At 42.9% G+C, this 16,632-nt stretch overlaps 1 protein-coding gene across 10 annotated transcripts in view; it reads left to right on the top strand.

Moving 5' to 3' along the window:
* Nucleotides 1-846: 846 nt before the first annotated feature.
* Nucleotides 847-16,632, top strand: part of eif4g3a (eukaryotic translation initiation factor 4 gamma, 3a) — a 34,009-nt gene continuing 18,223 nt past the window's right edge. For 2 of the 10 annotated variants that reach the window (XM_088388716.1, XM_088388707.1), the window contains exons 1-7: nucleotides 848-1,584; nucleotides 7,873-7,945; nucleotides 9,292-9,459; nucleotides 10,034-10,126; nucleotides 10,552-10,584; nucleotides 14,347-14,367; nucleotides 15,838-16,017. In XM_088388716.1, coding sequence (XP_088244842.1) covers nucleotides 1,424-1,584; nucleotides 7,873-7,945; nucleotides 9,292-9,459; nucleotides 10,034-10,126; nucleotides 10,552-10,584; nucleotides 14,347-14,367; nucleotides 15,838-16,017 — 729 coding nt within the window. In that variant the 5' untranslated portion in view covers nucleotides 848-1,423. Of the gene's footprint in view, nucleotides 1,585-7,872; nucleotides 7,946-9,291; nucleotides 9,460-10,033; nucleotides 10,127-10,551; nucleotides 10,585-14,346; nucleotides 14,368-15,837; nucleotides 16,018-16,632 lie in introns of all 10 variants that reach the window. The other 8 variants (XM_088388708.1, XM_088388713.1, XM_088388710.1 and 5 more) reach the window with 8 other exon arrangements.

Here is a 16,632-nt window from a genome sequence, read left to right as displayed (position 1 = left end):
CCAACCTGTGTAAGTCTAATTTCTGCTTCAGTGTCTTAGCATTTTCCTAAATCTGAAGAAATCAAACGAGCACGCAGTGAGTAAATTGGATAACAGGTGATTGGCAATGGCTTTTGCCGTGAGGCACAGATAGCGCGCTCCCTAAATTGTGGACAAAATCCAATATTATCCAGCAAAGGAAAACTATTTCTCAATTCACTCACCTACCCTAACTGCTGTTTTTGCTTAACAAAACGAAAATATTAGCCACATATTCTTTTCATGTCCAGACTTGTAGGTGCAAATAAATAGCTTGTAGAAGTCTATCCTCCTTCGGTGCAAAATAAAATAATATACTGCCAAAACAGTGGTCCCCGAGTTGCTTCTTGGTTATAATGGGGGTCCCTTGGACAAAACCAGTTGAAAAGCCCTGAATTCTAAAATATGTATTCACTCATTATAATCACAAATACCAGAACATTTGAAAAAATACTCAATATTTTATTTGAGAAACATCACATAAAACAACGTTTTCAAACTTCAAGCCATTGTTGAAACTGCATCATATAAACACAAAATATCATTGGAGAAGATGCAGAGGACGACTAACGACGATAGAGGGCGCTACTAGCACACAGGTCCCGAAGGGTGCCGATAATTAAAATACCTTTATTGTAAATACATACAGTAGAAAGAAAACTAAAAGTATGCCACGCAAATTATGTGTGGATATAATGAAATTTTGACCGTTTCGTGTTTTATTGTACATTTGTGGCGTGTTCGTCATATTCTTTCATGTGTAAATGGTTTAGAAACTTTTTTTAGTTGATAAAATGCTGACATAAACGTGCATGTTTACTGCCGTCTGACAGTCAGTTCGAATAGTCACAGCGGAAGCTGGTCGCCAGTCGCTCGGTTGATTAGCCGAGCGATTCCGTAATTGGCCGAGAATTGCCGAATCATCTGTCCTACCCGGACGGCAGGAGAAGCGGCAGGCAGCTGCGCCATGTTGGCCGACTCTCTCATGTATATGCGGGCAAAATATGAGAGAAAACACACTTGACGAGCAGGCCAACTAAATCTTCCCGCGCGGGAAGTTGAAGACTGTGCGGTATCATTTTTTTTCTCCCCCCCCCCCCTCTCGTGGAAAAGAAGCAAAACCGGTGGGGGGGGCCGGAGATCCGCAGAGGCTCCGGACGGGCTTGGGAAAGCTCCCCACCGTCCCCATGAAGAGCACCGCTGATTCCGGCAGTGACTTTCCATGAAAAAAAGGAAAGATCCGTGTTGCTATTTGGGCTTCTTATCCCGCTTCTCTGGGGGGTGGGCTCGGGGCCTGTTTTGGCTCCATGTGTGCGCGTTAAAGCGACGGTCCTTTCACTATTTGTAGCACTATTTTGTTTTTATTGCGTTAGTTCCTCTTTCATTTCTTAATTGATTTTTTACGATGAGTTTACCACCGAAAGTAGTTTCCAAACCCGCCGTCACCGTGAGTGGACCTGGAAGCGGACCCTCTCCGTCGAGCCAACTGCGGGCTACCCTGACCTCCGTGTCGCTGCCGCCGGGAGCCCCAGCAGCTCCCCAACCCGGATCCGTAACGCCAACTCCGTATCCTTTTATCCGCACGGTAACCCATGATGTTCCCCAACACCTCCTCTCCCTTTGTTTTGGGCCCAGGAGTTGGACTTTTCTTAACGCTACAGTGAAGGCTCCATATGATGGTGGTTGTGGAAGGGGAGGGGGACAATTAGCTAGGATGCTAAGTGTGCTAATGCTAGCCGGTTTTCGAACGCCACCAGCCTAGATTGTTTGTTTGGGGGGCACACCCAAAGTCAAACTAAATCTCGTGGTCAGTAATGCGTATTTTTATTCTATTGTAGTGTCAAAGCGGGCTGACATTCTTGGTTAGTGCCAGGCTTTCCTGGCTCTCGACACCGGTTACCGGCGCCCGGCCGGCCGGCTTTGTTCGCTTATCTTCGGTGGCTAACTGCATCGCTTCAGAAGGTTGCTAATGTTAGCCCCAAAATAAGGGCCGCTTTTGGGGAGGTGCCACCTCTTCTCCAGTGGTTGAGGGGGATGAGGGGTTGCACTCTGACAGGCCTGTCAGCTCGATGAGCCCCTAAAAGACAAACGTTCTCAGCTGGTTTAGGTCCAGCTGAGGTGGCAGCGTTCTCATCATCCAAATCCCATTTTCTGTGAAGTATTTACATGTGTTTAAGTGTAATCCTCTTTCAAGTGACTCTCCTAAAGCCAATTTGGATTGTTACCTGAGTTACCTGAAAAGCCTCAAAATCGTCCGACATGTTGGCAGTAGAAAGGGAAATTAACTTTCAATGTTTGCTGATATAGCAATTCGTGTTATAATAAGTACAGTGCTCGTCAATGACAACAGTTTCCATCGTTTTCACATTTTGAATGTTTGTCAACTGCATAATCCATGGGATCGGCTGGCGACCAGTCCAGGTTGTACCCTACGTCTCTAGCCAAAATGGGTAGATGGTCACCAGCCACTACGTGCACTAACACGGCCAGTTCATATGTAGCGACAATTTGTCGACACATTGGAAACTTTGACATGAAATACGTGCTATCAAGCTGCAAATATTTTTGTGAGATTTACATCATGTGAGGAGTGCCTGATAGCAGTAAAAACTCATGCAGAGATGTCAGATTATCGCAATATCTGCAATAAAATAAATTTGAATTGATATAACATAATTTTTTGCAGATAATAAGTTTGAGAAGCACTCGTAAGCAGTAACCAAACTATTAAAGGATGTCATGTAACATGTCGCTGGGTCGTTAAACCTTTGTTTTATGAAATGGCTCCAGTGTCTGTCAAGCATTAACATCCATGGTGTGACGCCAAATGTCATTACCGCAGTTACCCTCCCTCACCTGCATTGTTGAGAGATGTTCACACACTAGTCTACTTTAGAGTGGAGTGAGTCACGTCATCTCCAGTTACACTTCTAGCAATGTCTCAGTGAGTAATTGGCCCAAGATTGGTTGTTGGTTGATTGAAACTGCAGGTCCAAATGCAAAAGTAGAGCTTTAACAATTATTTAAACTAGTTGTTTTTAAGCTTTGTGATCATTTTTTCGCATTATACAATACAACTTTCTTTACAACAGCTGCAACAGAGCAATATGGCAAAGGGACAACCACAAAGACATTGAAAACAGTAAATGGAAGCATAAATTTGTACGCAGTAGTAACAGTCGCAAGTTAGTCAAGACTAATGTTGCTGCATTACTGCAAACTCATGCACGACTTTGTGTGGAAGGGTGTTCGGGCCATAGCAGCAAACAGTCAGTATATGACAGAGTCTCTAAGTCTGGAATCATTACAAAAGCGCGTCTGCTGTCGCAACCATTTAGAACCTTAAAACAAAAATTATTTGAAATTAACTTACGACGCCTGTTTTTAGAAGACACTTTCTTCAAGCAGTAGAGAAAGTTTGCATTGTTCAAGAAGGCCATGATTTTTCAACAGACTGTTAATTTTCTTTTCTAATTTCTAGTTCCTGATTGTTAAATGACTATAAGAGGGTGGGTGATATTGGCCGCTGTCACTAGTATCGATGAAATAAGCCTGGCAACGGTACCGTTACCAGGTATCGGTACTCGACTTGCCCATCCCTACTATTTTGTTAAGGCTGCCAGTGTTTGGGATCAGCATTGCCACCTAGTGGCCTGGCATGCATATTACGTTTTTTGCATTTCCGCTGTGAGCAGGGATAATTTTAAAACTCAATTGGTTGTTGTACTGTTAGGTGCTTGTTTGTAACCCAAAACTGGTGTGCTGTGCCGGGTACATTGAACACAGTACAGAGACTTGTGTCCTTGTTGGACACTCCTGATTGTTGAATCTGTTCAACCTACTTTCCAGTGCATGGCTGTCAAAGTTTATCACTGGTGTATAGAACTCTTGATCTTTATAGAATGTGTTATATGAGTGGAATGAATACAAATATATGGCTTGTTGAGATTTTTGCTGCAAGGAGTTACACCTTGACATTTGTGTTATGTCATCTGACTTATAAATGTCCCGTGACTGACTGCTGATGGTCCGATGCACCTCTTTCAATGATCTTAATCACCTTTACGTAAAAACATTCCTCTTCCAGCTAGTAGTTAGTACCGTCATTGTAGTTAACATTATCCTTATTTCTCATGTAGTGAATCAATTGTGAGACATTTCAAAAAATTCACCACAACCAATTGCTTCTCTATGCGAATCCATGACGTGTTGGAAAAGAAATAAAAATGTTGGGTAGGGGGTTTCTGATAAAAACAGATGTCTGCAAATGTTTTATTTTGATGAAAGGATGGACATAAAATAAGTACGAGTATGACCTGACCTTTTTTTCTAACTAACCTTTTGGGGTCGTATAGATTTGACATTGCGTCTAGCACATCGCTCCCCAAGGGATCACCAGTTCCCACTTGTTGGGATTGTGCGCTCCCTGAAGGTGTGTGGTTGTGTAGTTTGTTGCTGTTCCTGGTTGCCATAGGAACGCTCAGCACTTGCATCTGCTGGCGCGCAACCTCTGACAATGGCGGCGCTGCTTAGCATTCAGTGTGAGAGGCCAAGGTGGCGCTTCCCACCATCTGCCAACAAAGGGCCAGGTCAGCCAGACTTGCTTGAGCGTTGAGCACCCCCAGCCCCCTCGCCTTATTTCATTCCAACTCACCTCACTCCGTTGGCGGCCCTGCTGAGAAGCTGGCGGCTTTTTCCTCAGACCAATTAGATGATCGATAAATGGATTTAAACAAGTTCAAAATTCAGATTAATATGCTTATCTTGATTTGGATTACACTGACGACATGACGTGTGTCTGAACGTGACACATGGGATTTAAAAAAAAAATTGAAGTCCCTTGCAGCATCTCGGAGCAATAGTTGGCTCTGTGACAATTTATCGCACAAATTCAGGTATGAGGCCCATCTCCATTTTTGTCATAAGTACAAATTGCGCATAGATAGGGCAGGTGCATGTATGTGTGTCAACTGCCTGTGAAAATGTGGTTATGTGAGTGCGCTCTCTGTGGGACGTTTATAAATAAACTGCTGAGCTGTTATGAGCCAGCATTTAGGACGGCGTCTTCCAGAGAGGGCGTGCCCGTGATTAAAGACAGCTTCCTGGTTGATGTCATAAGACATGCTCGCTATTCGTATTGTGCATTCCAGATGTGCTTTTTATTTTATTTTTTATTTTTTTTTTATAAAGGACAAACAGCTCCTCTGTGGAATCTTCAGTGTTCAATGGGCTGTCTAGGAGTCATGTTGACGAGGTTGGATGCTACAAGTGCTTTTTTGAGATAAACATGAACTTGTTAATGACGGATTCATGTTTTCATTTCCCGTACAGGATGATGATCTAAAGCAGATGACGTGGTAGTCACCCATTCTGACAGATTTATAATTTTTTTTTTTTCTTTTTTTTTTTTCGCTGTTGCTGGCACTGTAATTGGAACTTTTGGAGCATTTTGGAGACGCTGCTTTGATGCACACTCGACTAAGGCTGGATTTTTATTTTGTTACTGGGGTGTCTTGTTGGGGGGAGAAATAATTGTCTATGCTTTGGCAATATCTAAGAATAACAGCAGGTGTTATTGTATTTGTCACTCATGTATTTACGCTGCCATGACGTACAGTATACCCTCGGGCATTTGAGAGCAAAAAAAAAAAAAAAAAAATCTGTCATGTGAGTTTAACCTGTATCAGGACTGCATTTGAGTCACCTGGGGCCCACAAAGGAGGAACCTTGGCGATGCTTCTTGAGTTGCTGAGACATTGACATTTTTTAAAGGCCTCGCCAGTTATTGGGCTGATAGATGTGACATTTTGTACAGACCCCTATTGTGGACATGCGGTGAATCCTAATGAATTTTGATGATACTTGACCCATTTTTGACACATTTCTTATTCTCATTTCTAAAGTTTTCAACAGTGAAGCCCAGCTATTCCCCTTATCATTGGGAGGTTTGTTTCAAAACATTCAAATTATTCAGTTGACTTTGCATAGAAATAACAGGAAAACATCATATGCAGATTCTTTTTGAAGGTGTAGTAAATTTAAAGGGTTAATATACATATTATTTTTTTATGGCAGCAAACAAGTTAGGCCAAAGTTCCTCCATAAATTTACAATGGATAGACAGAATTTTTAACAGGCAAATATGACACTCTCTAACCATGAAATAGAAGCTGTATGGCTTTGTTTGTTATATATTCCATGATAAGACTTAGTTCCTAAATTTTGGCTTGTGAGGCATGAATTCACTAAGCTACCATCTATTGTTTGTATTGCCGTGGTCTCAGCTGCAGCATGCAGTGATAAGCTTTGTTAGTGCCAAGTGTGTGTGCGCGTGCGTGCGCCTTTGGGAAAGAATAAGCAAGAGGGGAGTGGACCAGCAGCAAGAAGACAGCGCGTTTGCACCATCTGGGACATGTCCATTCACTTCCTGTGCCTCCAATCTTGATTCGTCGTCTCTGATGGTTCGAGTAGCCTGCGTCATTGAGCGAGACTTTGAATTTGTTTGGATTGCAGCTCAATTCCGATGTCTCTTTTTTGCCGATATGTGTCTGATAATTTTGTTTATTTTTTATATGCAGTGTGAAGATATTTTTGGGCCTCAAGGATGAATTTAAAGACCGAAGCGCCACCCTTTACAGATCTGTTAATTGTCTTGAAGGTTGCTGAAAGTAATTTTCAATTAATTTAGGCTGTATGAATTTCATTTTGCATTTTCTGCCGCTCTGATTTTGTTTCTGAGCATTTCACTCTGTAGGCATGAGTAATTTACACTAAATACAATTATGACACTTATGTAAAAAATATATTTTTTTTGGGCTCGCTTAGGCCTGGCAGCAGGCCAAGAGAGTTATCTGGAATGCCGGTTTATGAGAATAGCGAGCAGTGACTTTGAGCCAGGAGGAGGACATCCACGCGCTGGTTTTTTCCCCAACCAGCTCAGTGGCCTAGTAGTAGAGTGTCTGCCCTGAGACTGGAAGGTTGTGGGTTCAAACCCCGGCCGGGTCATACCAAAGACTATAAAAATGGGACCCTTTGCCTCCCTGCTTGGCACTCAGCATTAAGGGTTGGAATTGGGGGGTTAGATCACCAAATGATTCCCGAGCGCGGCACCGCTGCTGCTCACTGCTCCCCTCTCCCCCAGGGGATGGATCAAAATCACATGGGGATGGGTTAAATGCAGAGGACAAATTTCACCACACCCAGATGTGTGTGTGACGATGATCATTGGGACTTTAACTTTAACTTTAAACCATGTGACCAGCAGTTTGCGAGTGTGACAGACAAGGGGCCAAGCAGGTTAACCACGGGTTTCCCTCACATGTGTGCTTGTCAGGCGCTCCTTCTTTTGGGTGCTCTGCGACGCCTCACTAAGTGGCTCTCTGCATCTGCCCATTCTCAGCGTTGCCACTTGACTAACATTCAAGCTGAGGACTTTCGAAGTGAGTTATAACAGGACATTTTCAGTTCACTATTTAGGTATAGTCTTGTGTGTAGGCTGAGAAAATCCACATCATGTTTTCCCTTTGACACAGTGAATGGTTTTAGGTACATAGTGTACTCTGAGAGTAAGGGGCTTGTTTGGTGGTTGGGGGTGGGACTTAGGGGAATCCTTGCAATGAAACCCGGCAAAGCACCGTCGAAATCCCTTTTCGAAATAAATGTGCTTCAGTATGGTTGATACATTTATTCTATCGTTTCTACCAATTTAAAACTTCCTGTTGGTGTCCCAAATGTTCTCGTGTATCAGCATCAGTGACATTTGAAAGACTCTTGCTCTCTTGAAATAAACAACCCAAACAAACCAACCGAACCATGTATCACGGTGCTGGTTTTCCTTAAAATGCACCTTTGCAGGATTCCTCGGGTTCCACAGTCACTGGATGACAGAATCTTCTCCACGCAGCCTGGAATTGCCGCTGTCTACAGTGTGAGTATACACATGCATGCGTACAGCTGTGCATCTTGACACATCTCGTATCAAAATTAAAATATTATTGCTAAAGACCATGTACAAGTACAACGGTACCTTGACTTGTTTTCTGTACTTTCTGCATGCTACATGTGCACCATTTAAAGGGCCTCAAGTGAACTGGCAAGTGATGTCGAGTCAAGTTGGATGGCGTGAGTGTCCAGGCGTGAGTTGTGGCCTATAGCAGGTCCTTCCGAGTGTTCTGATTTTGTGGTATTTGGTAGATACCAATATGTAGTCCATAATAATAATAAAAGTCTCATTCGAAATGCACGTGAGCATCTACATGGCAGATGGGTATGACTCACCTTGTCCGGCAGTTAAATTCAAATTATTCTGCTTTTTCAAACCAGTTGTGCTTTTGGCTACGCGGGGAGTGATTAGTTTGCAGGGCATGCTGTATAGTCACTGTAAGATGCGTCAATTAAAGCAATGCCCGTGGCGTGAAGCATTTGTTCAACGTGAGAGGAATGAACGTTACAGATCCTATACAGCTGCACCTCCCCCACCTCATGGCTCCATATGTCCTCTGCCTCAGTCAGCCGCCCAAGCAGAGCAGGCTCCTCCCCTGGCAACAGCAGCGAGATTAGTTGCTTTATCCTGGGTCATGTGAGGGAAGTGTGCCACACAAAGGAGCTGGAGAGACGAGCATAAATGGTGGCGGCTGCACCCCCAGGTCCTAGTGCCCGCAACCACATTGCAACGATGAGCGAGCTGAATGTCATCGTTGTCAGGAAGAAAAAGACTCTTTTGAGGAGAGTCGTTGATGAAACGCGCAGGCTTCTTGTTGCCTTGCCGCAGTGTCTGCTCTCATTCCGCCGTGTGTCCGAGTGGTGAGAACGGTGCCAGCTGTGGCAGGCAAGCCCTTTCCTGCCATTTCGAGCTCAACCCGGTGTGCACTTTCGCACAGTGTGCCTCAATCAGATGATTAAAGTGGATTTAATTTATTTTTTACTTATTTTATTTAATAATCAAGTAAGCAGTTTTGGTCCTCTGTGCTATGTTGAAGTTGCACAACTCAAATTCCGGACACTAAATCGTAAAACCCCATAAAAAGCTATTACTCCACTAGTAATATAGAGGAGATTCATTTTATTTCCATGCAGTCAAACTCTCATTGATGAGGTATATATATAAATCTATCCTTCCATGCATGACTTCAGCACCAGTGGCAGACAACGAGTCGCTCTCAACACATTGTGGCAGACTGTCAGACTTCACACCCCTGCCAACATTTGCGTGTTCCAAGTGTCTCATTAGCAGCACTGATCGGGCCTTAAGCACACTGTTTTCTCATCCCACAGCTCCCCAGGCACGCCGGCCCTCCTTACACGCCTCACGACATCACAAAGGGACACCCGAGCTTGGCGGGCACCCCACCGGGTCATGCCCACTCCCCGTCGCTCTCTCAGGTATCCGTACCCACAGCTCCCACATATCCCTATCCTAAGGGCTGGGAGACAGGCGGAGGGGTGAGTTTTGTGTGGTATTCGCCGCCTTCATCCTCTTTGCGTACTTATATTTGCGTTTTCTAAATGTTTGCTTGCATCTGTCATGTAAATATCTTTTATTTCTACATTTGCAAATGTGATGGAGCAAAATACAATGGCAGTTCAATTGTGCATGAGGCCAATTTAGGAACGCCATGTAGTCTCTGTAAATGTGTGAGAGCATCATAGGAATCTTCAGTGTTGGCAGTTTGGTCGCCCACTGTGAGTCCTGGGAGCAGCTCTGGTCTTAACGTGCTAAAAATAGCACACTCAGCCAGCACACTCTTAAATGGGCACAACCATACTAAGAAAAGGAGATAAACTGGCTTCTCGCATGGCTCTGATGAGCAATAATGCGCCGCAAGAGTTGCAGACCTCCAGGGAGCCATTATGTACAAGATGTCAACCCCAATTTCATAACATTTATTGCGGGAACATGTAAACAGGCAGCCTACTTCATAGCAAGATGAGCTGATGTCCATAATACTGTGGCTGATGAAATGTGTGGACCTCAATTAACTTAAAGCTGACCTCTGTCTTGTCCCCCGATCGACAGTCTCCGTACAACCCTGGACAGAATGCTGGCTCCGCCCCTTTACTGTATTCTCCTCAGACGCAGCCAATGAATGCACAGCCGCAGAGTCGCCCGGTAAGTGTCACCCCGAACCCCCTTATGCCTCCAACAAATTAATTGATACTGAAGTGTATCTGCCCAAAACACTTCACGGTACAAAGGCTCATATTTACTTATCTGCAAAATTCATCTATTGAATTGTAAAGCACTGCTTCTGTTTTAGCTCCTGTGTGACTACGGCATGATAGTATATTCCAAAGTGCATTGTCGCCGCAGGAGCAGATCTCTTTCATAAATCGCACAACTCCTGTGGTTTAATGTTCTCAATGAGTTCAAGCCCTGGTTAGTCAGTTAATTAAGACGAAGTTGCTGTATCATGCTCTCCTGCAGCTTGGTTGCTCTTTACCATCTGCTTCTACATTGCTCATTTCTTGTGTCTCTTGTGCTCTTCCCTCTGTCCGCTTTGCCACCACTGCTTCAAACATCTTCCCACCAATCAGTTCGCGACAGGCCCACGACCGACCCACCATCAGGTATATACTTCTACGACTATCATGAAACGTTGATTTGAAAGCTTGGCTATTTTAATGTTCAATGACGACGCAGTAGAACTAAATGCACAAGCTAATTCACATTAAGATTCTAATTTCAAAAAGGTTTCTATTTCCATGAGAATTATGTCATGTAAACTGGGTTTTATTTAAATGATTTGCACCCTGGGTGTTCACTTGATCACACTAATTGATTTACTCAGCTGTTCCAAGTGCCCAATTTCAATGTATTCTCACTATTGAACAAACCACATAGCATAGCCTTTCAGTTGGTTAGCTCAGCGCTAATGCTAAATAGCACTATGTTAGCCTTTTAGGCAAAGGCTTGAACACAATTATCGCAGAAGCACTTGTTTATAGTGTAACATTACTCAAGTCATAGTCTTTATCCTATGTGAGTATTGACTAATATTGCCGTACTGATGAGCTTGGAGGAGTTGAGACATCTCGGTGAACAATATATGTCTATACTGCCCTCAGGTGGTCAATGCAGGCACGACAGAAAGGTCTGCTCAATGGCCATTCACTTGCTCCAGTGTGACAAAAAACTTTTAAACTCCCTTTTTGTTGTACTGGATTGTGTCATTATTATTATTAGTAGTAGTATTACGTCATTACACGACTCACAAAGCATCAAATAATATCAATTGCACGATGTGATCCTGACATTTGACACCTGTGATAAGGTGTCATCAGAGTCTAAGGAAAACCCAAGATCACGTCTGATCGTGTAGTCGGTGTTGTTGTCGCGATGCGGATCTTAACATGTCCAATTAGCAATTACCTTTTTTTGCGGGTTGCTGAGTCATCATGCCCTTCCCAGCCACTAGCTCAGTGGTTCTTAACCTGGGTTCGATCAAACCCTAGGGGTTCGGTGAGTCGGTCTCAGGGGTTCGACAGAGCCCCCACTGAGGAGTTCTGAACAAACCTGTTTTATCGTGTAGCTTCTGATTTGCCAGTATGTAATTAGTTGCGAGTTCATGCATTCTGTTGGTTTTGTTCTTTGAACAAGGTGATGTTCATGCACAGCTCATTTTGTGCATTAGTAAAAAACATCTACCGTATTTTCCGGACTGTAAGTCGCTCCGGAGTATAACTCGCACCAGCCATAAAATGCCCCAAAAAGTGAAAAAAAACATATATAAGTCGCTCCGGAGTATAAGTCGCATTTTGGGGCCAATTTATTCGACAAAATCCCACACCAAAAACAGTCATGAACGAGCAACAACAGGCTAAACGATAGCAACAACAGGCTAAACGATAGGTATGCTAATGTGACAAACTCAAACAAAGAGCTGAGAACGGGCCTGACGTAACATATAGAGTGATTAAGGACAACTATTACATGAATAACATGTTTCTAAAACCATCGGTGTCACTCCAATTCATTAAATAGCAACAACAGGCTAAACGATAGGTATGCTAACGTCACAAACAGAAACAAAGAGCTGAGAACGGGCCTGACGTAACATATAGAGTGATTAAGGACAACTATTACATGAATAACATGTTTATAAAACCATCTGTGTCACTCCAATTCATTAAATCCATCGATCGTTCTTTGTCAACAATGGGTGCGCAAGGCTGAGGGCGCTTGCACTTCAAAATATTCCACAGGCTCATATAACGATAGATAAACTATATTTCAAATAACTATAATACAAGCCAATAATATTATCAAACCATCCGTGCACTTTAATTCCATTAAATCCATCGATCAAATTCCTCGTCCTTTGTCAACATCGCCGCGCGTGCGCCCTGACGTCAGCCTCGTCTTTATTCCACAGATCTACTATATAACTATATTGTAGCGTTAACAAAGTACAAGGATAGACGTGGGTTTGGTAAACGGCTCTTTATTAATTAAACAAAACAAACTTCCAAGCGTGTGGCGGCGTGGACTTCCAGACAGACCGGGCGTGCGTAATGGCCATGTCCGAGCCCCGCGCACCGTTCGCGGACAGCCACTCGGCCGAGCGCCGGCCCCCGACTCAGTAGAGTAGGACCGGGCGTGCGTAAAAGCCATAATAGTTTTTCAAACCTTCTATGTCACTCCAAACCCTTAATTCCTTCAAACTCTTTGTCCTCCGTGTCACTTAGAAATGATCACCGCTAATGATGCCGGTAGTCCTTAAGTGGGCACGTTTGTATGTAAACAACCGCCGCGCCGCGCTACTGACGTCACTTGAAATAGTAATCCATTGGTACATCACGGTTCTCCAAACTTTCTTTCTGCTGCTCGATTACTGTTTTCAGCTGCATATTTTACAACTTTAAGTTTGTAACCTGCAAAATATGAGTTTCTTTTTGGTGCCATTTTTCTTAAGCCCACGGCCAACGGTAAAATTTAGAGCGCCCTCATCCAGTTTCGTCTGAAAATATAAATTTTTTGGGTTGTTTTATCAAAGTCAAAGTCTGCTTCATCGTCTTTTTTTTTTTTTTTTTTTTTTTTTTTTTTTATATATATATACTAAGACACACAAAGAGATTGAAATTACGTTCCCACTATCCCTCGGTGAGATAGTACACATATGCATACAAGCAACACAAAAAAACCCAAGAAGGCACAAACAATGAATAAATGAGTGTTGAATAAATGATAAATAAATAAATAATAATAAATAATAATAATAAATGTAAGAGGAGCAAAAATGCAGCAAGTGTACATACAGTGGACTTGGATATGGTGCTTTAAAGTGTTAATTGCTTTATTTGATGTTTTCTCTATTTTTTATGTTTTGAATATGTTCAAGATAAAGATATAAAAGTATGTGAAGTGATCAACTATACTAAAAATAACATGGGAAGTGGTCAACTATACTTGTAAGTGATGTCTTAATGATCAAGTAAAAATTTGTGAAAAAAAACATATATAAGTCGCTCCTGGGTATAAGTCGCCCCCCCCCCCACCCCCCCACCCACCCAAACTATGAAAAAAAACGCGACTTATAGTCCGGAAATTACGGTATGTCTTGAATTTAAAAAAAATAATTTTTCACTAACGAGGGGTTCGGTGAAGGCGCATATGAAACTAGTGGGGTGCGGAACCTCCAACAAGGTTAAGAACTACTGCACTAGCTCTACCGGATGCAAAACTTCAGTCTTCAGCTTTTGATGTTTTTGGTACCCCCCTCTTGACAAGTCATATGAGGTCAATGAGTGTGGGCCGTTTGGTGTAAATGCACATGCACGCACGCACACACACACTGAGCGCATGCGCTGGCTGTCACTAACTGGCGCTATGCTCTGTTGTACCGCCACGGAAGTGGAGTCGGAAAGCAGATGAAGCCAAACAGTAAAGCTTTTTATTCCAATGGAGAAGCTTCCATTGTGCCCTGAGTAAGACACTCCATGTGCAGCCATGAAGAAATTCATTCATTTGGTGCAGAGTGGCCTATTCTTTTGAGTTTATATGCTTAAATGGGCGAGTGCATTTACAGAAAAAAAAATTCTATTGTGTGTGTTATTTTGTACTGTTTCCAAGTGCACCCGTTTGTTTGTCCTTGTGTGCGATTCTGTATGTGTATATGTAGACAACCCAATAAATTCTGACTCCGACTCGGTAAGCGGTTTCCACTCGCCCTCCCACTTCAACGCTCATCCTGACACTTGTATTTTTATTCCAAGTGGTCCGTGTCAGGTCGTCGAAAATTATTGCGTGCTTTCTGCGCGTGTGTGTGAGCGCCCGCGTCTGTCTGCAGTCTTACCAGTGCAATTGGCTTTTCTCTCTTTCCTGCTGTCAAGGGAGGATTCAGGCCCATCCAGGTAACCCGATTGCAGACCTGCATGGCATGATGATGAGGAGGGGCTCTCCTGTCCTCTCCTCACAATTCACACGACGGATCTCTGGCATCGTCTTTTGTATTTGTAGAGAACAGGGGTGGGAAACTTCTGTCAACATTTCAAGTATTTAGAGGACCAGACTAAATTTAGGAACAAATCCTGATGCAGAGATAAACTCATGTTTATTATTAGACATTGTGAGCTGTTTTAGGCCACAGGCTGGAGGTTCCCCACCCCTTTTGTAGAGGAAACGCTTTGACTTTTGTACATTCATCATTTGCCATTTTATTTTTTGCGTATGACTCATCTCCTAACCCGCTTGCTCTCTTGCACAAACAGCATGCAGCATTCACAATGTACATTTTAGTCATCACATTTTGTCTCCTGGAGTAGTAAGGCTCTCTAGAGAAGCTGTCCCTGTTGAATGGATGGGGTTTATTTTCCATCTTTACGCTGATCAACTTGGCAGAGTTTTACTGAGCAATTTTTCAAGAAAGGCCATTGCACTTGTTTTATGTCCATTTTGAAGTGCTTTTCTCACCTAGTTGAAGCTGGATGAATTTCGGAATAAAAAACAAGTCAAGTCAAGTTTATTTGTATAGCCCTAAATCACAAACAGTCTCAAAGGGCTTCACATAGCCAAAATTGACAATTATTCTCAAAGCATCCCCTGATCTTAAGCTCCCAAAAGGGCAAGGAAAAACTCAAAAAAACCCTGCCAGGGGAAAATGAGAAACCTTGAGAAGGGACCACAGATGGAAGGATCCCCCTTTCAGGATCACCAGGTTAAAACAAGACTACAACACGGCTTATTTGACGGCTTCACAAAGCCCGGTGCTTTGTATGATGTCACAATAGTAACCTTCCGTGTTTGCTTTCTTCCTTGCAAATGCCAAGTACAAGTGTTTATTTAGTATATTAATTCATTAATGACATGGGGCTGTTTGTGCTTTTAGGGCATTGGGTTTATCATGCTAATGAGCCAATCCAGTGGAACCATTGCAACTTTTTAACCTCTTCCAAGCTTAAAAGTGCGTGGTTGCTCATTGTTTGTTGGTAGGTTAGTGTGTCGGATATTTTGTTAGCTTGCAGGCTTGTGCGTGAACCACATATCTTGATTTCCAGGAAATATGAAAAGAATTGGTTGGATTTGAAATGACTTTTTATCCGGCAAAGCCTTTTCTTAATGCACATCACCACCACTACCAGTAAATGAGTGGTAAACTATCATCTGGCACCTGAAAAAGTTATGTTTGAGTTAGCGGTCCCTCCCTCCCTTTTGTTTTTTTATTTTTAAACCCGACAAGCAAAAATGTCTTATGAATAAGCAGTATGGAAACGGACAGTGGAAATGAGCATAACAAAGCAAGACCACCCATCGCCTCCGCTGTACACTTGTTGGGCAACGATAGCTTCAGCTTCCTCTCCTCCTTTCTGTCGTTTTCCTTTCAGTTTTTCCAGAGGACTCAGATGCAGACTGCAAGGCCCACCATCCCCACAAACACCCCCACCATACGGCCCGGCTCCCAGGCCCCCACGGCGGCCGTTTACCCTACTAATCAAGCAATCATGATGACCATGGCGCCCATGCCTTTTACATCACCGCAGGCTGCACAGTACTACATACCACAGGTCAGGCGCAGTGTGTATACATTTGTACACAATGCCTTTATCCCAAGCCAATAAAAACTTCATTAGAATCAAAACATTCAGTGCCCACAGAGTTTAGGTGTTTCATTACTAGAAAACCGTAAACGTTTTTTTCTCTAAAAGAATAGCCTCTTTTCATTTGGTAGATTCGATGAAAAAAAAATACAGACTTTGGGTCCGGAAAAACTCTGTCAAACGCTGGAGAAAAAAAAGTTTCATAAATTGTTTAATTGCCTTTAAAGTGTATAGGAGGGATAAAACTATTTTGAAATGTTCTGTTTTGTTATAGTTCATTTAGATTGTTTTTCTTTCACCATCTGCAGCATATTCCTCACATTGTTTGGTAATAAAAAGGTATATTGTTCTTGATTTTAATATGTAAAGCAATGGGACACCTTAGAACATTTAAATTGTGGGAAAAACATAATGGCCAATCTTTCATACGACTACGTCCAAGCTGATTTTTTTTTTGGTCTACTGGCATTCAAATTCATTTTCGCCTCTGTTGAGGCACTTGAGTGGAATCTGGTTGTGTACGAGGAAATTGTTTTGTAATCTGTTCTTTTTGCTGCAAGTTGTTTCTGCAGTTACACTGTC

Source organism: Syngnathus floridae, chromosome 11, assembly GCF_059516105.1.
Source record: "Syngnathus floridae isolate MCC-2025c chromosome 11, RoL_Sflo_1.0, whole genome shotgun sequence".
Taxonomy (NCBI): Eukaryota; Metazoa; Chordata; class Actinopteri; order Syngnathiformes; family Syngnathidae; genus Syngnathus; species Syngnathus floridae.
This window is presented reverse-complemented; position numbering and strand designations above follow the sequence as displayed.